The sequence below is a fragment of the Antechinus flavipes genome, chromosome 6 (genome assembly GCF_016432865.1).
Source record: "Antechinus flavipes isolate AdamAnt ecotype Samford, QLD, Australia chromosome 6, AdamAnt_v2, whole genome shotgun sequence".
Classification (NCBI taxonomy): Eukaryota; Metazoa; Chordata; class Mammalia; order Dasyuromorphia; family Dasyuridae; genus Antechinus; species Antechinus flavipes.
This window is the reverse complement of record NC_067403.1, coordinates 211,072,625-211,090,525: the sequence shown is the minus strand read 5'-3', so window position 1 is coordinate 211,090,525 and position 17,901 is coordinate 211,072,625. Positions and strand designations below refer to the sequence as shown.

Sequence of the window (17,901 nt, the reverse complement as noted above, 5' to 3'; positions counted from 1 at the left end):
AGAAGTAGATGCTGTTATTAACCTCGTATTACAGTTGAGGAAACTGAGGCAACCAGAGGTTAAATGGCTTTTCCAAAGTTACAGATTACAGATTTGAACTCACTCTGACTCCAAACCTAGCACTCTACCCATTGTACCACCAACTGCCTCCACTTTGGAGATGTCTGTTATTTCAAAACTTCTCCTCAAAAGGAATCCTTTGGGATACATCCTGAAATTCTCATAGGAATACTAAGGATTCGAATTCATCTGGCCCAGCCTTATTTTCCCAGAAAGACGGGGGTGGGCAGGGTGGAGGACCCAGAATCCCGGCTCTGTCTCCCGTGGAACCCCAGACCTTGACTGGGAATTAGTAAATGTCCCACATGGGAGGAATTAACCCTGAATGGTGTAAGAAAGGAAAAACAGAGCAGCCGGCTTCACAACATCTGGCTGACCAGGAAGGAATGCAACAAGGCGAGCTGAGCTATCTGCCTCTCTCAGCTGCCTGCTCTCTGAGTCAGCAATAGCTGAATTTTCCAGACAGCCATCCATAACACATAGGCTTCGTGTTCATTTCCCCCCATTGACCTTGACGAGGGGATGGGCGGGAAGTAGAGTGGACAGCGACAGTAGGTCCCTGACAGCTCACCATCTCGCAGTTCCGAGTCGGGATCTCCAGTCCATCAGGTTCTCCGAGGAGAAAGCAGGCAACAGAAGGCTGGTCAGCTTCTCTTGGTGTGAGGGGCTTTCCAGCCATGGCACGCTGCCCCATCACAGCATACTGCATCACCACAGCCCTGCTGTTCTCCCTGCTCTTGTTTCTGGTCCAAGGCTTGCTGCAGAAAGAAGGTAAGTTCCAGGACAACTCGCTCCTCCTTGGGGGGTGGATGGAGACACAAAGGACTTTAGGCTTCTCTGCTGCTGAATTGTTGTAGCTTGGGTGACTTGGGTCTCACATCAAGTGGAAACACCACTGACAGCCCAGCTTCATTCCAATAGATCGGGGGATTCTTTGAGCATTGAAATTTTTCAGATCATTCATCTTTGGAAGGATCTATTTTTCTTAGATCCCTCTAGATCTAGATCTGGAAACTACTTCAGAAGCCCTTTTATCAGAAAAGGTATTGGGGCAGGGACATGCACTCACTCAGGGAGGCCAAACAATTTTCTCAAAGTTCCACTGATTAGGAAGCATTAGCAACAAGCAGGATTTGAATTGAGGTCCAGTACCTTTTTCACTGTATCATAGTGATCGACATATATTCCATATTACCTTTAAGTAAAAATTACTTTGTTTTGAGAGGTTTTGACAAGTAAAACTGGTTTCTAAACAGAACATGGAATGGGGCAGGGGGAGATGAGATCATTGAAACATTGGCTTTCAGTGAAAAGCTTAAGCCATAGTAGGTTCAAATCCCAGCTATACCATTTAATTTCTCCAGAGTTCAGTTTCCTTATCTGTAAAATTAGGGGGATAGAATCAATGCTCTCTAAGATCTTTTCTAACTCTAAGAATCTATGAATAGTAAAATATAAACTTCTTGAGGGCAGACACTATTGTTATCATATTTCTATTCTCAGCCCCTATCACACGAGTATTCAGAAAATGCTTAGTGGATTGAATTAAGTTGAATTGATTAGTATGATGACTGTCAGCTTTCCTGATTCTCTTCCCAATGGAGGAGAGAACATGGAAGCAATTATGTATGACAAGATAGAAAAAAGATGTATTAGGGATAATCAACAGAGGGAGGGTGCTAGTATTAAGGGGCATCATGATGGGCTTTTGGTAGAAAGTGGGATTTCAATTGGGATTTGAAGGAAGCCAGGAGGCAGAAGTGAGGAAGGAGAAAATTTCAGGCATGGGGAATAGTCGGTGAAAATTGGGGGCATTGGGAAAGGAAGGGTTTTGTCCAAGAAGCCGCAAAGAGGCCAGTGGCAGTGGATTTCAGAGAACGCAGAGAACAGTTTCGCTGTTTTTATTGTCTCCTACTTTAGAATCACCTTTTCTATCTAAAGAGGTATCAAACTACTTAAAAATGGTTCCTTAAGAGATCATTCTTAGGGAAATAAATACTAAAATATATAGAAAGTCCTGTATTCTCAGGTCAGCCACCATGTAGGAGTGACTGCACAAAGGATTCCTTATTTCTTAATGATTCTCCTTTTATAGATTTTAGAATAAGGTATTTGGTCCATTGCTTCCTCTCTGTGGAGATTACCCAGTGATTTGGGAATCCACTAACCAAAGGATTCCCATTACTCTTTTTCTCTCCCAACCTACTCTTATCCTCTTACCTTTTAAAATATAGTCATTTAGAATAATAGAACTTTAGAATGGGAAGGAACCTTAGAGGCCATTAAGTCCAATCTTTCACCTTCAGGAGGGATTCCCTTCAAAATCTATGTAATTAATTCCTATTTGAACTAGAAGTGCTCTGTAAACTACTAACTCCTTGAGAGTAGAATCTGGATTTTTTTCCTTTCTTTGTATCCTAGCACTTAGCGCAACTCCTGATATTGATAGCGCAACAGTAGTCACTTGGGAAAAAAAAAAAAACTTTTTGACTCATCAAATGCTTATTGAGCCTATATCTGATTGAATACACCTGAAGATAAACATCCATTGATGAGGAGCTCACTACTTCACGAGGTAGCCCGTTCCACATCTGAACAACTCTGATTGTCACCATACATTTAATTTTGAGTTGGAACCTGCCTCCCTGAACTTTCCATTCTTTGCTCTTCATTCATCCCTCTTCTAAATATTTTGCAAAGTTTAAAATACTAGCTATTTTTATTACCTATTGTCTGACCATCCTAGGAAATTTGGAGAAGCACTAGAAGGTGGTTCACTAGATTATTTTTTCAGTCATGGAAATTCCTAAAAGCTTCTATTAAGAGAAGGAAAGGATTATGATTCATGATCTATGCCAATGGGCAGGAAGCAGGGGGGGGGGGCAGGATAGAACTTCCCTTACCATTGAAACCATGCACCCTGGGCTTCAATTGTCTTATTTGTAAAATAGGTGGGTAGGACCAAATGATCTGAAAGATCCCCTCCAACTCTAAGTCATAATACTGGGTATTTAAGGCAACTGGTTTGTGAGGGATGGGCTAGACAGAGGTTAGTTGATCGGTGTTGTTAAGAAGGGCTGGAACCTCGGGTGTGAGGGCTTGTTGAGCCCTTTTCATGGCTGCACATCTACTTTGATATCTAACTGATCACCCAACTCTCACTTGTAACTTCAAGAAGCTGTTGTATGTGCAGTGGGGCCACACCCCAGGAAACCATCTCAGCAGGCAGAGCTCAACCAGCTTGGGGATAATTAATGGATCTCAAACCCATCCAGTTAAAGGTTGTCAAATTCAAACAGGGAAAATGGAAGGATGAGAACAATTTGCCCCAGTGTCCATGAAGGCAACACAACCAAATGCTGTGGAGCTCCCTGTGCTGATGCAATCCCAGGTCTAATGCCTCTCCTTAAAAGCAGACATTCTGTACTCCCTTAACTGTGTGTTATTTCTCCTCTGTCTAGAACGTAAGCTTCATGAGGCACTGTCTCCTTTTGTGTCCTTGTATCCCTCCCATATCTCACACATCAGGCTGTTTTTTTTTAATTTGTTTTACATAATAGACCCCTAATACATGATTGTCGCTGATTTTATTGAATCTAAAAAGATGAATGAATGATTCTCTTCTGAATGTTCATCTGTTCCTTTTTCAGACCTTATTATCACTGAACCATGTAGAATCATGGGGATCACCCTCATTGGCAAAGGGAAAGGGCAACAATTAAATTACACCGAAGCCAAAGATGCCTGCAGCTTGTTGGGTCTCCAGCTGGCCAGTAAAGCTCAAGTGACCACTGCCTGGGACTTCAAGTTTGAAACATGCAGGTGCGTGGGAATGGACTCCCTTTCCGTGGCACCTGAAAGCCATGGTTTCTCTCGTTGGGTTTAATGTCCAAGCCACTGATGGATTCTTCTTATCTTTGCAGTTTCGGGTGGGTCTCTGATGGATACGTGGTCATCTCCCGCATTCTCCCCAATCCCAAGTGTGGTAAAAATAAAACAGGTGTCTTGGAATGGAAAGTGGCCCTGAACCAGAAACAGTATGCACACTGTTACAACTCCTCAGGTTAGTGGGATGCGCTCAATGGCCAGCCTTCTCTCTGCTAGGCAGGGTTATGGGTCTGCCTTCCCAACCCGCCTCAAAAAAGGCAATCTTCTGAGCAGCTCAGGGAACCTGGCTTCAAATCCTAAAGCTCTTTTTAGCTCTAAAACAATTCACACACATGTATTGACCACTGATTAAGTGCAGAGTCCTTTCTTTGCTCCATGTTCTAAATATTTTTTACTCTAGTATTTATTTTTTAAAATGTGCAAACAAATTACCATTTAAATTGGGGAAGCTCATTATGAGCCCTGGGCATCAAGAAAGACTTTCTGGAGGAGGTGACTTATTTTAGAACTTAAAAGATGGGTAGGACTAAAAGAGATCAAGAAGATTGAAAGAAAGGCTGAGATCAGAACCAGGTGCTTGCATTAAGTGGGAGGGGATTAGGAGCCTTGGTTTAGAGAGAAGAGATCTTAGAGGTCATCTAAAGAGTCAATTAAGGTCAAGTCAGCAAGCATTTATTAAGCACCTTCTGGGAAGTTAGGTGGCCCAGTGGATAGAGCACTGGCTCTGGAGTCAGAAGGACCCGAGTTCAAATCTAACCTCAGTCATTTAACACTTTGTAGCTGTGTGACCCTGGGCAAGTCACTTAAGCCCAATTGCCTCACAAAAAGGAAAATAAAAGATTAATTTTAAAAAGCACTTGGCACTGTGCTAAGTAATAAAGATACAAAGAAAGGTAAAAAAAAAAAAAAAGCCAGTCCTCACTCTCAGAGAATCCATAGTACAGTGGGAAAAACAACATGGAAAATTTACAAACAAAATATAGATGGGATAAATTAAAAATGGTGAATAAGAGAGAAGAAATTATACATTTTAAGACTGAGAAAGCTTCCTAAGTAAAATTTTTCACTTTATTTTATAAATTGGAGAGGTTTTTTACACATTGCCTGTCTACCACCTTCCAAAATACCAGGAAATGCTAGACAGCTAGAGGCAACTCGGTGGCCCAGTGGCAAGAACATCAGGCATAGAGTCTGGATAGACTGGAGTTCAAATCAGTCTGTGTGGAAAGTCACTTCACCTTTTGTGCCTTGGTTTCCTCATTTTTAAAATAAGCTGGAGAAGGAAATGGCCAACTACTCCAATATTTCTGCCAAGAAAATCCCAAATGGGATCACAAAAAGTGAGATATGGCTGAATGAGTTCAAATCTGGCCTCAGACTATGTGGCCAAGTCACTTCACCCTTTCTGCCTCAGTTTCCTCATCTGTAAAATGAGCTGGAGAAGAAAATGGCAAGCCACTCCAATGTTTTTGTCAAGAAAACCCCAAATGGAGTCAGGAGGTCAGACAGACTGAAGCTGTTCAACAACAGCATATGCTAAAGCATTCATCCAAGGTCTGATTTGAACTGGTCTTGGATAAATGACTTTATTTGCTCTTCCATTATGAATTTTTGTGTAAATGAGCTTTTTTGCCTTTCTTTGGATCCCCAGCAATAATCACAGTGCCTGCCACTTAATGAAGGGTCCTAACAAATGCTTGTCAACTGATGACAACCTCATTTCTAAAGGTCTCATCTTTCTTCCACCCCAAGTATCATTTGCGTAGTCTGCCTCCCTCCCTCCAAATTCTACTTTATCTTTAGGTCCAAAGTTCACTAAAATCCCAAAGGAAAGAACCAAAACCTAATTTCCAGGGCTGCTCGATGGCATTTTTATGAATGAAAACTGAGTCATCTGGGAAAACACCAGAGCTTCCCACATGGCTCTTCTGAATCAGTCATTTCCTTCCATTCTCCTTTTAAACATGGCCATCGGAACAGCTGTGACAACCGAGAGGCAGGAGACAGGGAAGAGCAGCCTTCTGTAGGTGGCACTGAGCCGAAACAGAAAGAACGCAGGAGTGGGAGAAAGTCTTGGCAGAAAGGTGTCTCTGTGGGAGAAGGGATGCTCCAGGAGCTGTGTTGGCTTTGAGCATTTCACAGATAGATAGATAGATAGACAGACAGACAGACAGACAGATAGATTTATATATTTATTTTTGCCGAGGCAATTGGGGTTGTGACTTGCCCAGAGTCACACAGCTAGAAGTGTTGTGTCTAAAACCAGATTTGAACTCAGGTCTTCCTGACTTCAAAGCTGGTGCTCTATTCACTGTGTCACCTAGCTGCCCCTTCACCTAGATATATTTTCACACACACACACACACACACACACACACACACACACATACACACACACACATAGAATTGCTTTAAGTATTTTCCAGGCCCTAAACAGCAAGTTGGATGGATCACTTAGCCTTAAAAAATTAAACTATGTGAATACCAGAAAAGAATGGGGAAGGTAGTTTCCTAAGCAGCTGCTCTGAAATCCAAGCTAGAGTGGAAAATCTATCAATAATATATATAACAGTAATACATATATACAGTAATATATATATAATATATATATACATTACAATCTATCAATAATATATAACAGTAATACATATATAGTAATATACATATAACAATAATATATACATATATAATAATATAATATATACATATACAATCTATCAATAATATATAACAGTAATACATATATAGTAATATATATACAATAATATATACATATATAATAATATAATATATATACATATACAATCTATCAATAATATATAACAGTAATACATATATATATAATAATACACACATATAATAATACAATATATACATATATACACCTATCAATAATATATATAACAGTAATGCATATATATAGTAATATATACATATATACAATCTATCAATAATATATAACAGTAATATATATGCAATAATATATACAGTAATACATTTATAATAATATAATATATATACAACCTATCAATAATATATAACAAAATAATACATATATACAGTAATATATACATATATAATAATATAATATATATACACATATACAATCTATCAATAATATATATAACAGTAATACATATATATACAATAATATATACAGTAATACATTTATAATAATATAATATATATACAACCTATCAATAATATATAACAGTAATACATATATACAGTAATATATACAGATATAATAATATAATATATACATATATACAATCTATCAATAATATATATAACAGTAATACATATATATACAATAATATATACAGTAATACATTTATAATAATATAATATATATACAACCTATCAATAATATATAACAGTAATACATATATACAGTAATATATACATATATAATAATATAATATATATACATATATACAATCTATCAATAATATATATAATAGTAATACATATATATACAATAATATATACAGTAATACGTTTATAATAATATAATATATATACAACCTATCAATAATATATAACAGTAATACATATATACAGTAATATATACATATATAATAATATAATATATATACATATATACAATCTATCAATAATATATAATAGTAATACATATATACAATAATACATACATATATAATAATACAATATATACATATGTACAATCTATCAGTAATATATATACATATACAATATATGATTGTATATAGGTGGAATTATATGTGTGTGTATATATATAATTTCACCTATATATAATATATATAATTATTGTTGTATATATTATTGATAGATTTTCTACTACAGCTTGGATATATATGTGCATATATATAATTTCACCCATGTATAATTATATATATAATCATATTTATATGTAATTACATATATAAATGATATAGAATTTCAGCCATATATAATATACAATATAAATTATATAGAATTTCTCACATATAAATATATAACTAATATGTAACAAATTATATAATTTTACTATATATAATTATATGATTAATATATAATATAGATTACATATGATTTTACCTATATATAATTACATATAAAATATGGTTAATGTGGAATATAAATTATATATAATTTCACCTACATGTAATTTTTATAAATTTATTATTAATATATAAATTGTGTGATTTATATGTGATATAGAAATATATAATTAATATATATTATATGTGATTTTACACATATATAATTATAATCATTATCATGGTCTAAGAATTTTCAGAGGTAATCTTATTTGCATCCTCATCAAAATAGTAGCTAGCTAGCATTTATATCATGCTTCCTGTGTGCCAAACACTTGCTTTCTGAGAGTAGACCAGTTTTTCATGTGGGGTTCATAGAGGTATTTGTGGAGAGATTTCAGGCAGTTTCCATGAACTTGGATGAAAAACAATTGCATTTTTATTTCCTTCCATATTTATATATATACACACACACACACATATGTATATATTTTATGTGTCTATATAGAAATATATATTTGTATATATATGGGTATATAAAGAGCATATATATATATAGTATGCTATAAATACATATACAGACATAAACACATACACATATATGAGATATGTATTTTCATTTTCATTTTATGGAGGAAAATGATGTCCCAAGCAGAGAAATGTGACTTTTGGTCCAGGATTTGGGCCCCTCAGGCAGATCTAATATAGGAGAGATTTTTTCACTTCAGCTTGGAGTTCAGAGTAACTGCTTAGGAAACTACCTTCCCATTGCCTTGCTCCAGCCCTTTTCCTGGTATTCACATAGTTTAGTTTTTTAAGGCTAAGTGATTCATCCAACTTGCTGCTTAGGGGCCTGGAAAATACTTAAAGCAATAAGCAATGGGCCAGGAGGGCAGGTAATGAGTTAGCATCTGAAGCACAGAGCGCCTAAAGACTTTGAAAATCATCTGTGTTCATAATGATCTATCTGGAGTAGCTTCAAGTATGAAATATATTGAAATAATTTTCAAGGCCAATTGCAGCATTAAAATTATTCTTCCTCTTCAGAGGTAATGTGGCTGTAGATATTGATTACTGGATGCTGCAAGCTAGCATTTAATTTTGGTCCCTTGAAAATGTATAGAATTGAAGGCAGCTGGGTGGTACAGTGGACAGAGCACCAGCCCTGAAGTCAGGAGGACCTGAGTTCAAATTTTATCTCAGACACTTAACACTTCCTGTCTGTGTGACCCTGGGCAAGTCACTTAACCCCAATTGCCTCAGGGAAAAAAAAAAAAGAAAATGTATAGAATTATAGAATGTCAGAGGTAGAAGGGACCTTGAGGAAAAGCACAGACAAACTAGTATCCCTAAGAGGGTGGGCAGGATGTGAGAGAGAATGTACCATTTGACATTGCCAGTTTTCCTTCATCCATAAAAGGGGGAAGGAGATCTGGATCCAGGTCCATCAGTCAACAATATTTATCATGTGTATACAAGGGCAGCTCCGGATAGAGGGCCAGCTCTGGAGTCAGGATGCCATGTTCAAATTTGACCTCAGGTACTTAGTAGTTATATGATTCTGGACAAATCACTGCATCCTGTTTGCCTCAGTTTCCTTATTTGGAAAATGAGCTGGAGAAGCAAATGGCAAACCATGCAGCTTGGGGTGTCTGCCAAGAAAACTCCAAATGAGGTCACAAAGAAACGGACACAATTGAAAAACAGCTCAACAAGAAGTGCTAGTTACTGTGCCCAGAGTTAGTCTCCCGGCTCAGCCACTTCTTAGTAATATGCTTTGAGAGTGAGCCTTCTTCGTGCAAAATGGAGATAGTAAATGCTTATCATCACAGGGCAGTTGTGGGGATCAAACAAGATAACAGAGATAAAGAGCTTTGTAATTATCAAGTGCTGTCAACAATTCCATTGCTATTGTTCTGTCTGGCACCAAAGGAGCCTACTGGGGTCTACTCTATAAAAATGCTGAAGGTGGAGGCAGGAAATGTGCTCCATTGTGCCATCCTGCCCTAGACTTCCAGTCAGCTGACCCCCGTAATGACGCCATCACTCCCAGAGCCATAATAGGATGCGACCCGAGTGATAAATTCAGTGGAAAACAGTTTAAGTCCCTCGGGTCACTAGGATGAGCTCCTCCTTGACCCTGCCCTACCTTCCTCAGAGAAGCTTCTCTCATGGCAATTCCCCATTATCTTCTTTATTATCCCCACCCCTTGGAGGAGTACCTGGCCCCTTCCACTTCAACAGCCTCATGTGGGTGATCCAGAATCTCCAACTCCTTGAGGGAGCACCAGGTCCTCCTCTACTCCCTATAAAGTCTTTTTTATGATGTTTTCCCTAGGCACAGAAAAAAAAAATCATAGTTTCAGATTACTCCACCACTACCACCCCAAATTCAATTTTAACAACAAGAAATACATTGATGCTGGTTCTTGGATCTGAACTGGAAGCATAGTTAGCACTAATTTACCTTTTAGGTCAACTTTAGAAAGATCTCACTGCATTTTTGCTTTTCCCTACAGATATATGGATTAATTCATGCAAACCCGATGCGGTCACCACCAAAGAAACAACCATTGCATGGACTGTAGCGGTACAACTGAATTTAATGTCAGTGACCCAGCTGATACAGCGCCTCCAACCCTGGCACCTAATCCGGTACAGCCAAGATGGAAGAAAAAATTAATTTGTGTGACAGAGCTATTTCTTGAAACAAGCACTATGGAAACAAGCACTGCGCCAGAAGAACTCATACCAACTTTTGAAAGTCAGCTTGCGTTTAAGAATGAGGGTGTTACTTTTGGAGGTAAAGAGGGAGGGAGGAGGGAAGGAAATAAGCATTTATAGAGTGCCTGCTAATGTACTAAGACACTGTGCTAAGTAAACACTTTATATTTTCTCACTGTATCCTCACAATAACGGTAAAAGATAGGTGCTATTATTTACCCCCTTTTTTTTACAGATGAGGAAATTAAGGCAAATTAAGTAAATCATCTTGCCCAGAATTCACACAGCTAGTAAATGTCTGCAGTTGAATTTGAACTCAAATTTGACTCCAGGTCTAGCCCTCAATTACTGTTCCACCAGGCACTGTATGTGGTATGTCTGTGCAAGAATATACACACTTGAGTCCATAGAATCGACCAGATGCAGATAACAGTCACCCTGCAAAATATGGACAGAGTGAGCCAAGAGCACAAAGCAAGGTCCTAGGTCTTTTCCCTGAGTCAAATAGAAATGAATTGAATTATCCAAACAGAAGAAACTAAATCCTCTTCTGATATTTAAAGTTAGCTTTAAATCACGAGGCACCAAAATAAAGAATATTAAATTTAGAGTCAAAGATTTGGGATTTAAATACCACCCCTGGTACTCCCTGAGTGACAAGGCAGGAGTGAGGTACACAAGTTACTTGATATCTCCAGTCATCAGTTTCCCCATCTGTCAAATGAGAAGCTTGAAGCAAATGAACTAAGTTCGCTACCAACTCTCAGTCTATGATAGTGTCTCCCATTCTGATTTCATGGCATCCAAAAAATCAGAGTTAAAAGGAAAGTTGGCAGCTACCTAACTTAATCCGTACATGATGAACAAGACCATGCTATAATATCACTGTCAAGTAATAGTCAAGGCTTTGCTTGGAGGCTTCTAATGGAGGGAAATCCTCAGAATCATAATAAACCAAGATAGTTCTAATTGGAAGGAAGTTCTTCTTTAGATCAAGCCTAAATCTAAGCCTTTGCAACTTTCTTACACTTACCTCTTGTTCCTAGTTCTTACTTCTTGGGATAAACAAAGATAGTTTTCCTACAATAGGCCTTCAAATGTATCATAATAGCTATTGTCCCTCAGTCCCATTTCTTTCAACTAATCCCTTTCTTCTTGTCAAAATTGTCTCTTTTTTTGTCCTGACAACTGCATTCTCCAGAGTTTCCCATCCCTTCTGAGATGATTTCCTGGGTAAAATTTTAGCCCATGGAATCTTATTTCTCTGAAGCCTTTGAAAACTGTCCTCTCCCAAATAAGAGCAAAAGCTCAACTATGCCTTCTCTCAATCCTATTCCTCTCCTCTATAGTATATAGTGATCATTTTCTCCCAAAGTTTTTATCATTTCCTCCCCAGCTACCAGTTTCAACTTATTGGTAAAAAAAAATAAGATACAGAATGGAAGTTCCCTTCTTTGTTTCTTTGGTCTTTTGAAGAGTTAAATTAGTATTAAGACAATATCGAGGTGATTCTGTGAATAGAGTCCTAGAATCAGGAAGACCTGAGTTCAAATCCAGCCTCCAACACTTATTAGCTGTGTGACACTGGGCAAGTCCCATTTGCCTTAATTGTTCATCTGAAAAAAAAAAAAAGAGCTAGAGAAGGAAAAGGCAATCAACTCTGGTATCTTTGCCAAAAAAGTGTCAAATGAGGTCACAAAGAGATGAATATGATTAAAACTACTCAATAACACCAAAAAACAAACTATTAACTGTTCTTCTTTGGTTAGAGAAAATTTCTACAGATATTCTGATCATCCAACATCCCTGTAACTATATTACTTTGTTCTGAGTCATTCTCATTTCCTGAATTCCTCTATTTTCTCCTTCTGCCTAGGCAACTTTAGTATACTTTGATACACTTTTTTAGGCACAATCTGATTAATGTTGCCCCAAGTTTGTATTTTGTCATGTAGCAAAGATCTGAATCAGTCCCTGTAAGTAACCAGGGAAGACCTGGTTGTCAAAGACCTAACCTTATTAATGTATATACATATCTCTTTGTTTGTCTCCAGGCTTACATATCACACTCTTGGTTCTCGCTCTGATATTCTTCATTGCTGCAGTTGTACTGGCTGTCTGTTATGTCAAGAGGTGGGTTTTTAAGCCTGTTCAACCGTGTTGCTAGTGTTTGTGGGTTTTGTCCATTGTGTGTATAGGCTGAGAGGCTGTTTGATTCCACAGATGTTTATCAAATGTTTAATACTTGAAAGAACTATACTAAGGATTTCAGGGGATTAAATATAAGAATACCCTGATTCCTGGCTTCAAGGTGTCCTGGAAGATAGGAGAAGAACACACAAGGCAGAATATAAATTCCACAAGACAGGTACCAACAATGCGTGTGGGGAGACATTTCTTCTGGGTAGGAGAATCAAGGAAAATGGCGGAAGGGGCATTTGAGCTGGGACATGAATGATTGATGAGATTTCCGCAGGGGGAATTATTTTGGATGGGAAGGGAGAGAAGGAAGTGAGGGCATTTTAGACACGTCCAAAAGCCCAATGGAATATTAGCCCAAATGGATTGGAGTGCAGGGCACATTGAGGACAAAAGTAGAAGATAATGCGGGAAAAATAAGATCATACCCAATCACAGAGGGCTTTGAAGACCAGCTAAAAAGCCTAGGCTTAAGCCAGACTTTGTTAACATGGTATGTTACATGAAAGTTTTTCATTTTTCTTTTTGCTTTGTATCTCAAGGTACATGACTTCTTTCCCATTGACAAACAAGAATCGGAAGGAAACCGTTGAAGCCAAAGGGAGAAAAACAACAAAGACAGAGGACAAAGTTTCAAAGGAGGAACCAAAGAAAAATGGGAAAAAGGCAGAAGAGCCCAAGATGACACCCAAGATGACACCCAAAATGACAGTCAAGTACATGGAAGCTGAGGTTTAGGTGGGTCAGGTGGACAGGAGAGGACACAAATGGGATCTCTTTACACCAGGATCTGGACATCATGGACATCTCATAACCTGAAAAAACTCCTGGTATTTCCCCACTAAAAGAAGTGGATCAAGTGGAAAGCCCACTTTCAATACCTAACTAAAGGACTTTGGGTTCCCTGAGGATTAGGGAGCTCATTCAGATGCTTCCCTCTTCCTTCCTGCCATCTGTCCACTCCTGGGCTTTGAGTTTTTTCACCCGATGTCTCCAAAGTGACCCCAGCCTAAACCCAAAGCTTCTATTCCCTAATAAAATCCAGGTGAGAGAAAGTGGATCTGTCTGGTCCCGATATTTCAGGAATATTCTCTGTACATTTTTGTCAGGAAGCTTTTTGATGCTCTGGAAAGAAACCAGCCATGACATGAGAGTTTATTAGATTCCCATATCAGAGAGCAAGGCTTCCCACAGCCCTCTATTGACCCTGTGAGCTTGGACATAATAACAGGGAAATGAATAAGAGCAGGGGCAACTTGTCAGGGGGTAGGGAGGCCAATGGAGCTCCATGTGACATGGGACTAAAAGAAAGAATGGAACCCAGATACTCACAGCACAGCATTTCATAGAATCTTTGGGCTGAAAGGAATATTAGGGACGCTTTAGGCCAGTTTTGTGTCTTGGAACTCCTTTGGCAATCTAATGCAACCTCCTTTTAGAATTATGCTTTTAAATACATTAAATGAAGTAGGATTCCAAAGAAGAGCAATGATATTAAGATATAGATATAATTTTTCACATCCAGATATACAAAATCCTCTGAAATTTAAGAACCCTTGATCTAGTCCAATTCCCTTATTTACAAATGGGAAACTGTAACGCAGAGAGCAGAGATGACTTGTCCATGATTTTATAAGTACTTGTGGTAGAATGAGGATTCGAATCCAGATCCTGTTCCCCTCTAGCTGGTGTTTATGACATTGTACCCCCCTGGCAAACCCAGCTAGAATAAATCTCATTTCTAAAGCATGTTAAGGTTATCAAAAAAATAGGTTTGAACTGCTTTTCTGAAGCTGGGCTGGTTCATCATCCTCTTTAGATGGCGGGAATTTCCCAGTTCCCCTAGGTGCTCACTATATTGACTCCTCCAGTCATTCTAGCCCAGAGCATTCCTAAAATCCTGAACCAAAATGATCCTCCAACCTCAGCTTCCCTGCAGCTAGAACTCTGGGCAAACATACTTCTCAAAAAACAACCCTGTAAGGGGAGGTGATGCAAGTATTGGCTCACAAACCCATCTTACAGATATGGAAACTGAGATGCAAAGAGATCAGGAATCTTGCTCAGTGTCACAAGCAAAGTGCCTGAGCCAGGATTTGCACCCTAGATCTCCTGAGTCAAAGCACTGATTAAACAGTAGGTTACAAACTCCCAGAGACTACGGCAAACATTCTTCTCTAGAAAATGTCACTTATGGTCCTTTTTCAGCATGCACTTTCTCCTTTTGCTATTATTTTGTTTTGAGAATGTAATGTTGCATCGATGTGTTAACAGGAGACAGACTAAACAACCATGTCCTGGATCGGGGCTTTCTGGTGTACAGGAAATCTATCATCCAAAAGAAAGTGACTAGATCCAGAATTGCAATGACTGCAATCTGCAGTTTCCTCTTAGTGACCCCTAAGCTTCCTGAAGCCCTTTTAGTTGTGGGTGTTCCTTCCATCAGCAGTTCCCAGATCCTTCTTCCTTGGTACCTTAATCAAAAGGTTTCAGGAGACATGATGGCCTCAAAATTCACAGCCTGATCATCTCTGTAGGATCATCTCTGACCTGAAAGAACTTTCATTCCCCCTTCAGCAGCCCAGAGTCCCCCACATGTGAGGAAGGAGAAGACGGTCACCCTAGAATATTATGGAAATATAACAAAAGAAACTGAGTAACTTTGTTCCTACCCAATAACCTACTCTGAGGGTTCCTCATCTGTAAAATGGGAATAATAATACTTATTTACCTACCTCTTAGGGCAGTTGAGTAGAGCTCATTGTAAATCTTAAAATCAGGAATATTCTGGTAAATATTTAACAGCCGGCTTTCAGCAAGGGTGAAGAGATTGCACACAACACACTTTTAAGCTTAATCAGCACAGGCAATCAATAAAATAATAAATCAAGTCCCGATTTATAGTATTTGCCAGTTTCCTAAATGTAAATGCTCACATTAGAAATTTAAGAAATGGCTGTCTAGAACTAGTATGATGAGATGGCTCCATCCCACTGCTGCTTAAAGCCGCATGTAAAACGTGAGCTGTCAGACTACCCATTTATAAAATATGTACATTCCAACAAAATCATTTCTAAGCTTCCTCCATACCCTAAAAGTCTATAAACTGATCTTGTCAGATTTTACTTTCTAGATAACCTTGAATGAAATCCAGCTGTGCTTCTAATCCTGTTAAAATCTTGGAGGTTAAAACAGTCTTCTCTCTTTGCTTCCATTTCTCACTTGTAAAATGAGTTTGGATTTTAGAGTTATTGGACTTTGAGCTAGGACTATCTGGGTTCATGACCTGCCTCAGACATTTCCTAGCTGAATTATTCTTGCAAATCATTAGCCTTCTGGGCCTCAGGTGGCTCATCTGTAAAATAAAGGATTTGGATTTGTTGGCCTTTAAGTTCCCTTCTGATTATATCTATAATACTATGACTCCATAAAAATATCTCTCGGCTCTAATGTACAAGGATTCCAATGTATGTTTCTTTGTTTTAATTGTGTTCCTATAGCTATTCTACTTACTAAACTATGTTATTTTATGCTGGGACTAATATATTCTTCAGTGAAGTATTTTCTCAATTCTAGTCATAATCATAACTTTTATTTATTTTAAGTATATTTAAGAAAAAGTCTTGTAAGCCATGGGGCCTGTTAGCATCATTGACTAATGTGCCATCATGGAATTGAGCTTTCTTTCCAGTAAAGAACCTAGCATTATCAAGTATGCATGTGTAGGGAAATAAAACCATTTTTTAAAAAGCTTTTAGTCGCCATTTTGGATTCCCAGACACCATATGCACCTCCAGGCGAGTAAAGGTGGAAAGTGAATCCAAACCTGACACTTGCAAAATGCTGAAAAGATGGGAAAAAATACTATTAGACTACCATGAGGAAAAGATGGGTGGCTAAAATGGTACTTCCCTTTTTCCATATGATGAAATTCTATCAGGAGAGAATGCCATGAGTCTCACAGACAAATCAAAGTCATTGGATATTTGACCTCTCCATCAGGGCCAATGAACTTCTCTTGGTTCTAATTGGCTGGGATACTGTTACCACTTGCTACTGAAGATAACTCAGGTATTTGGAAATGAGATATGGGACTAAGGGAAGAATTTAACTTAGTCTTCTAGTTCCCCACCTTTTTCTTGATTTGGCATGGTACAGGGGAGAACTGGGAGTCAGAAGCCCCTGCCTCTGCTGAAAGACCTTATCCAAGAAACATACTAAACATCTCTTCATGAGCAAGTCACTTAACCTTCCTGGACCTTAATTTTCTCAACTGTAAAATGGGAGAATTGAACCAGATGGTACCTTGGATACTTTCCAATTTATCACTCCGACTGATCCTGAGTCACTTTATTTCATTCTTTGGGCCTCAGAAGTTTGCTTATCTGAAAAATAACAGAGTGGGACAATATCCATTCTAGCTCTAAATCCATGATCATTAGTATAAGAAGAAAGTTCCAGACAATTGTCCAACCATGGGGAGTATCCTTGGTTCTTTTAGAAATAACAAGCTGCTTCCTGGAATCTCTCTCCTTAATATCCCTTAAGCTACCAGAGTGCAGGGGTCCTCCCAGCCACAAGTCTGAGGGTCCCAGTGTGAATGCACCTTGTGCCACAATAAAAAGTCTTCCTGATCAAAGAAGGGAAACTCAGTCTCCCCAGGAAGAGAATTTAGAATAAAATGGTAAAGCCAAAAGGGACCTTAAAAGCCCTCTTCTTCTATAGATGAGGAAAATGAGACCTAGAGAAAAGTGACTGTCCGAAAGTCCCTCTGGGAGTTAGTAGCCAGCTGGGACCAGAGTCCAGTTCCCTGGACTCACAACTCACTGGACTTTCACCTGCTTCAAACTCAAAACTGGCTGCTTCTCTGCTATCTCTCACGGAAACTGTGATAGCGTGTATATTTTAAGAAATGACCTCAGCTGGGAACACCCAGTTTTGAGCCACTGGAAATGTCTAGCTCAGAGTGCAGAGCTGACGTGATCAAGGATGTCTGCCTTTAGTTTCTGAAAAATGCTTCTTCATG

General features: G+C 38.4%; 1 protein-coding gene across 1 annotated transcript; it reads left to right on the top strand.

The window, feature by feature from the left end:
- The first annotated feature begins 648 nt into the window (after positions 1–648).
- Positions 649–16,627, top strand: LYVE1 (lymphatic vessel endothelial hyaluronan receptor 1). The gene is given in 7 exon segments (XM_051964792.1): positions 649–831; positions 3,711–3,882; positions 3,984–4,123; positions 10,472–10,537; positions 10,540–10,755; positions 12,731–12,809; positions 13,418–16,627. Coding segments are annotated over 7 exon segments (963 nt in total). The 5' UTR covers positions 649–737; the 3' UTR covers positions 13,614–16,627.
- The last annotated feature ends 1,274 nt before the right edge of the window (positions 16,628–17,901 follow it).